Source organism: Rana temporaria, chromosome 11, assembly GCF_905171775.1.
Source record: "Rana temporaria chromosome 11, aRanTem1.1, whole genome shotgun sequence".
Taxonomy (NCBI): Eukaryota; Metazoa; Chordata; class Amphibia; order Anura; family Ranidae; genus Rana; species Rana temporaria.
Genome location: NC_053499.1, coordinates 119,224,826 through 119,232,231, shown reverse-complemented (window position 1 = coordinate 119,232,231; position 7,406 = coordinate 119,224,826). Strand labels below are relative to the sequence as shown.

General features: G+C 44.6%; 1 protein-coding gene across 2 annotated transcripts in view; it reads right to left on the bottom strand.

Annotated features, from left to right (window-relative positions):
* Window positions 1–5,176: 5,176 nt before the first annotated feature.
* GANAB (glucosidase II alpha subunit) overlaps window positions 5,177–7,406 on the bottom strand; it is a 46,904-nt gene continuing 44,674 nt past the window's right edge. For both annotated transcript variants that reach the window (XM_040328943.1, XM_040328941.1), the window contains one exon: window positions 5,177–6,070. In XM_040328943.1, coding sequence (XP_040184877.1) covers window positions 5,961–6,070 — 110 coding nt within the window. In that variant the 3' untranslated portion in view covers window positions 5,177–5,960. The remainder of the gene's footprint in view (window positions 6,071–7,406) is intronic.

Below are 7,406 nucleotides of genomic sequence, written 5' to 3'. Positions count from 1 at the left end.
AATGCTGTCACTGTGCCCCATCAGATGCTCCCACTGTGCCCATAAAATGCTCCCACTTTGCCCATCAAATGCTGTCACTGTGCCCCATCAAATGCCCCCACTGTGCCCATCAAATGCTGTCACTGTGCCCCAATGTTCCCACTGTGCCCCATCAAATGCTCCCATTGTGCCCATTGAATGCTGTCACTGTGCCCCAATGTTCCCATCGAATGCTGTGACTGTGCCCATCAAATGCTCCCACAGTGCCCATCAAATGCTGTCACTAAGCCCATCAAATGCTCCCACTGTGCCCATCAAATGCTGTCACTGTGCCCCATCAAATGCTGTCACTGTGCCCCTGTCCGCCCGCCATTTTCACTTGTGAGCGGTGTCCATAGCTCCTAACTGTCCCTGATTTGGAGGGACTGTCCCTGATTTGGAACCGCCGTCCCTCTTTCCTTCTCATTTGTCCCTCAGTTCAGTCTGATCTATATAGCACATATATAAAATGCACTTTTTATCTTTCAAAAAGTGTTTCCCGGTGCTAAACCCTTCATTCAAATTCTAAATTGCTGCATTTGTAATTTTTTAAAGCCAATATAAAGGATAAAGTATTGGTAAAAAAAAAAAAAATCACTTGTGGATTTAACTAACCTTTTTTTGTTAATTCTGCTTTAAGGGGGTGTGGCAGGGGGCGTGTCCTATGCCTACATACATTTGCTAGTAGGCGTCCCTCATTCCCATCTCAAATGTTGAGAGGTATGGCAGTGTCCTCCATGTCTTTTCCTATGATTGGACGCCTTATAGGCATCCAATCACAGCGCCTGTCGTTTCAGCCAATCAGGTGACGGGTGACAGACCCGAGCACCTGATTGGCGGAGAGGCAGTTCAGTGTTAGGAAAGCGAAAATTCATTCGCTTTTCTAACACAGCTGGGTGAACTGTGAGCGCCAAGCAAAAAAGGCTGGGTGCCTGAATAGGGGATGTCAGCGGCGGCCATAAATAGATTCATGCTATGCATGAATCTATCTATTGGTGAGAGAGGGGGCGGCACCCGTGCGCCCTTATGGACGCACCGCCACTGGTTGCGTGTGTGAATAAAAGTCACCCAATCACCAGGGTTTCATATGAGCCTTGATGTAATTCCAAAATTCATTTTCAGGGTTTATAATACAGTAATACAACTTTTATTAACCACTTGACTTTAGGAAGGTTTTACTCCTTTTATAATCAGGACATTGTATTGCTATTTAGCACTGCGCTACTTCAACTGGTAATTGCGCGGTTATGCAACGCTGTTAGCCCCCTTTCACACTTATACGACTTGTCCTATGATTTTGGACTGCAAAATTGATGACAAGTCATTCTCCATGATTTTGAATGACTACCATTCATATTGGCACGACTTTAAAGGATCACTAAAGGAATTTTTTTTTTTTAGCTAAATAGCTTCCTTTACCTTACTGCAGTCCTGGTTTCATGTCCTCATTGTTCGTTTTTGCTTTGAAGTTGCTGTAATTCTGCTCTGATCTCCACACTTCCTGCTTGTCTGGCTCCTTATGAAAAATCTCATGGCAGCTTTTCACTGTGGTCCAAGCTGTGTGTCTAAAACTCCTCAGAACCAATCAGATTCATTTTAAAAACAAAACACTGCCCTGGATTTGTTTGTTTTTGTTCTGTGGGTCTCTTTACTTCACAGAAACATGAAACCAGTTTAAAAACGAAAGTGAAACTGCAGGTACATTATATGATTGATTTTTATCTATTTTTAATCATTTTTAAAAGGAATTAGGTAACTTTTATGTCTCTATACCCTGTAAACAGTCATTTCAGCAAAACATTTTTTTACTTTAGTGACCCTTTAAATCGTGCTGACTTCAAAGTAGTTACTGCACTACTTTTTTTCTGAAGTCGCTTTGGCATGAAGGGGAACTCCACGCCAAATAAAACGGCATGGGTTCCCCCTTCATGAGCATACCAGGCCCATCGGTCTGGTAAGGATTTTAAGGGGAACACCCACGCCAAAAAAACGGCGTGGGGGTTGTCCCCCCCAAACCCTTATCCGAGCACCAGCGCAGCCAGTAAAGTGGGTGGGGACAAACGAGCACCTCCCCCTTCTGAGCTGTACCAGGCCATATGCCCTCAACATTGGGGGGGGTGGCACCTTGCCCCCATGTTGATAAAGGACAAGGGCCCCTTCCCGACAACCCTGGCTGTTGGTTGTCAGGGTCTGCGGGTGGAGGGCTTATTGGAATCTGGGAGCCCCAGAGCCCAGCCCCCCACCCTATGTTAATGATTATGGGGTACATCATACCCCTACCCATTCACCTGGGGGGGGGAAATAGTGTAAAAAAAAAAAAAACACACTAGACAGGTTTTTAAAGTCATTTAAAAGGCAGCTCCGGGGTGTCTTCTTCAGATGTATCTTCCGACTCTCCAGCCTCTTCACCACACTCTCCGGTGCTTTCTGCCAGGCTCCTCCGCTATCTTCTTCCAACTCTTTTACTAGTGTTGGCCCGGTCTTCTCCTTCGGCTGTTGACACAATGCTCTCTCCCACTGTAATGCCGTGTGCGTAGTGCACAACGATTTATATAGGCATGGCACCGGGTAATGTCAGAGTCACATATTTTGAGCACTGATCACTGTATTAGTGTCACTGGTCCCCATAACTTTTTGAAAACTGACACTTTTAATGGTTTTCAACATTTTCCAACAGAAAAAATAAACAAAAATACACATATTATTCTAGAAAGCACATATCTGGCAGGACATCTACATACAGTATTGCCTGCTATAAAACTCGGGTGAGATATGCAGAACAAATAGCCAAAGACAGTGTAGAGCAACATCCGATCAGTTGAGTGATTCAGAGCTGCTGTATCACGACAGAGTCTAGACTGCTTGTTGATGAAAAAGAAATAGTAAGAAGGTTCAGAAGCGTAAAGAAATAGGAGTAGTGAGGGAGAAAAGAGGCAAGTACCACCCACCCCAGAGCCTCCTCAATGCCCGGGGACCCAAACCACGTGTCACCTCCCGAGAACAGGAGGTTATTGGGGCTTCTAGCACATCCCACAGCTCCCATACCTGGTTGTGGGTATTAAGAGAATTATTTAGGGAAGATGTCAGATGTTCCATCCGTTTGATATCTCTGATTCTGGAGCACAGTTCAAATGGAAAGAGGGGGGGGGGGTCCCTCCTTTTTCATTTCAGGGCTACCAAACATTGTACGGCCATTCGCCACTGAGCCAAGTTTTTTTTGTGAGTTTAGAAAAAAAAAAAAAAAAAGACAGGTGGGAGGCCCAGGAGAAAAATTGTAAGGCTGAATGGCACCCAGGAACCACAGATGGAATGGAGTAGAGAGTGCACTGTCTGCCAGTAGAGAACAATCAGAGGGCAGGTCCAATAGGTAGGATATAGCAGGGCTCAAAATTTCAAGTCCTGAGCTACTAGCCAGGCCTCAAGGAATACTCGCCACCAGTTGCCCCGCCCAACCCCTACCATGTCCTGCCCCCTAATCCCGCCCTCATGAAACTACACTTAAATGTTTTATGTAGAATTAAGTTATAAAAATAAATATTAACAACAACTTTATCCGTGCCCAAAAATGCAGCCTGCCCATGTCTACCAATGCAGCAAAATGTCCCCATTTTCCAGCCAGAGCCCCCCCCCACAATTGTAGCCAGAGACACACGCACATAGCCAGAGCCCCCCCCACACACACACACACAATTGTAGCCAGCCCCGCCCCCCTCTGCTGTATATCTTTGAGGGCGTTGATAATGCTAGCTGCTTACACCTGAAAGAGGCAGCCAGCCGAAGAGGACAAAGATAGCAGCTGGGACCCGCTGTGTGGCAGCTAAACAGCAGATTGTATTGCGACAATGGTGGATTTGCTGTGGGGATAGGTATGTTGTTTGAAGTATTACTTTTAGGGCCAGTTCACACTGCTGCGATGCGGGAACCCTGTGAATTCACTGCGGGTTCCTGCATTGCATGTTTCCTGGCGGCAGTTCAGCTTTATGCGAACTGCTGGGAGTGTCGGTTAATGACACCCCCTAATCAGTTGGCATATCACAGTGCGATCTGCAAACTCGGACAGGAATCGGATCGCATGGGTGTGACTACCCATGCAATCCGATTAGGCTGTAAAAAAAAAAAAAAAAAAAAAAGAGGGGTCCTGTTCAAGTTTAATGCATATTCAGCCATACGATTTGTATGGCTGAAATCACATCTCAGGCCGGGTTCACACCTATGCAAATTGGTTGCGGCTTAAACCGCATCCAATTTGCATAATATTATAAAATACATTGATTTCAATGAGGCTGGTTCACATATGTGCGATCCATTCGCACTGCCGAAAAAACATGTGCGTTTTCTAGGCATTCAGGATTTCTCTCATTCAGCTCAATACACTCCCCCTCCCCCTCTCCCTCTCAGGTCTCCAAATTCACATCTAAAACAGAGCTGATCTGCTTAAATTCGCACCGCACTAGTGTGAATCCGGCCTCAGAGATCGCATGCAATTTGCACTGCAGTTCGGTACGAATCACATCCACATCCATTGCAGCAGTGTGAACCGGCCCTAAAAGTGACATTTTATAAGTGAAAAAGGCTGGGGGGTCCTCCTGTCTTTAGTACTGGATTCCTGAGTGGCGGGGGAGTGAAGGGAAGAATACATGCAGCTGAAATGGTAGAAGTAAAGTGCATATATAGCATTTATTTTTTTGTAGCAACAAACATTTAACAGTGGCTCCAATTCTTCCCTACTTTATCCAAAACTTTGGCTATCAATAAATATTGGAGTGGATTTACTAAGACTGGAGTGTGCAAAATCTGGTGCAGCTGTACATGGTAGCCACTCAGCTTCTAACTTCAGATTGTTCAATTACACTAACAAAATGGCCTGGAAGCCGATTGATTTCTATGCAGAGCTGCACCAGATTTTGCACTCTCCAATTTTATTAAATCAACCCTTTTATTTTCCTGCATCTAGGTAAAACAGGTTCGCTATAAAAACTGACGTGTGTGTTACGATAATGCATTTATGTAAAAGAAACGATACAACCTGTTTGATCCACGGGGTTCAATTTGAACACTTGAAGGAACTTCTGCACTATTAGTAGTATTTTAGGCCAAGCTGGATCAAAACTGGAATTTAACTGAACTGTTCTTGAATATGATGTACACACAAACAAAATAATTTTATAGTTTTATTTATTTTATCAAAACATTTCCAATTAAATGAGCCATGGCTCCATTGCCCCCCCTCCACAAACGAAGAGTTTCATAGAAAATCTTTACCACATGATACTTTCCTCCAAACTTGCACTCATTATCAGACTGAAAGGGGGGGGGAGGGAGGCAGACAAAGTCTCCCCAGTCAGACCTAGGTTTGAAGGATCACAATATTGGGCTGTATCTTGTCAGATACAAGTCGATCAAAGAGGAATCATGATTTGGGGGTTGCTGTCCAGATTAATGCCAAGGTCTAGTGAATCAATTTTCAGCTTAAAATCATTCGCACATAAATGGCTGCAGCCCTGAGTTTGTCATCTACAGGTTTGTTAGACCTCTCTTGGAAGTTTGGTCATCCATTTCTCTGCTATGTTATTGAGAGATGTGAAGCTGGATGACCGACAGGGGAGGGGGGGAGGGTATGGTGGACAGGAATGATTGAAAGGGGCCAACAAAAGATTGCATTTATTTTTCTGAGAAGAGGTAATCCCGTGTCTTATAGATACTTGGGACAGGTACAGTGCATTAAACAATCTATGTACACTCAAGTGCAGTTGGGCAATACCCAAAAAAAAGAAAAAACGCACAAACGCACTCACACAGACACACACACTCGGCACATTCTGGTCTCTAGTCTAACATTTGGTCCATGAACGATGTCCACCCCCGCCCCGCCCCCCCCTTACACCTGGGGAGAAAATGTCTTTGCTTCCCCCTCCCCTTCACCACTCTGTGTATTAGTGATGTTATCGTAGGGACATTGTGAAGTCTGATGAAATATTCACTCCAGGTTTTCTTACAGTAAGTACAGAGGTTTGAGAATCATATTCAAACTCCAGCTGTGTTTCTGTTCCATCTGCAGAAAATAAGTCAGAATGTTAATGCAAGCTCAACCCAGATCATTTTTTAAAGTCAGCTGCAAGGCATTTATGTAAATTTAAATAAATAACCATAGGTGTGCGCAGCCTATTGCATTAGGGTGTGCACCCCAAAGCTCAAACACACGCTACTGATCACTCACTGTGTTTATTCAGAAAGGGAAGGGGTCAGTCATAGGTGTGTGCAGCCTATTGCATTAGGGTGTGCACCCCAAAGCTCAAACACATACACGTTTCTCTGCAGCCTCAGCTGCACTGGATAGTGAATGAATGGGCAGTGCTCTGTGGTTTCCCGTTCATTTACAAACTGAAACATATTAAACACAGTTTACCATTTTTCAGTTATGAATGGACACAGTGAGCGAGTGTATTGACCGTTCATTTAGAAAAGGAAGGGGCCAGAAAATTACATATTTACCAGCCCCTTCCCCAATTATCCATTCTGAAACATCCCCCACAGCAGCCAGGGGGAGAAGAGGGAAGCCAGCAGCACTGCAGAGCCGTGAAGCCCACAAAGTAGGGGGAATGGGCACCGCACATGATCAGGGTGTGCCTAGGCACACCCCCTGTGCACGCATGTTGTACTTCATAAGTAGTAAACTAAAAAACGGGGTATTAATTCAGTTATGGTTTTATTGAAAGAATGGTTACATGTACTGTATTAATCACATAGATTTTCCTCCTTAACATATCACTACCTTCTGGCTGCCAATTTTTGGGCCGATTTACTAAAACAGGAGTGCGCAAAATCTGCCGCAGCTCTGCATGGAAACCAATCAGCTTTAATGGTATGTCATAGAATACCCGTTTTTTTTTTATATGTAATTGATGCCTTCTATTCCTCTTTTCACTTTTGAACTGCCGGAAAACTCAATAAAATTTCCGGACATTGCATAGATTTGCTAAACGAAGAAAGAAAAAGTTTCTTTGTTTCGGTTATAAAATAGTTTCCTCCTTCTGATGGCCACTGATGAGGCTGCACTAATGAATGGGCACTGATGAGGCAGCACTGATAGGTGGCACACAATAGGCAGCACTGATGAGGAGCTACTGACAGGCAATTATTGATTGGCACCTGAAGGGCACTGAAAGGCATTACTGATGGGCACTTTGATAAGAACTGACAGGCGTTACTGATGCAGCACAGACTGGTGGCTGATGGGCACCTCTCATGAGGGCTGCGTGGATAATCAATGTGCTGATAATCAGCGCAGACCCCCCTCTGACAGGGAGAGCCGCTGATCGAAAGACCTGTGCATTCTTGTGCAGCTGCTGTTTCCCAACTGACATAAGTGGGACTGCCTAAATGGGAAT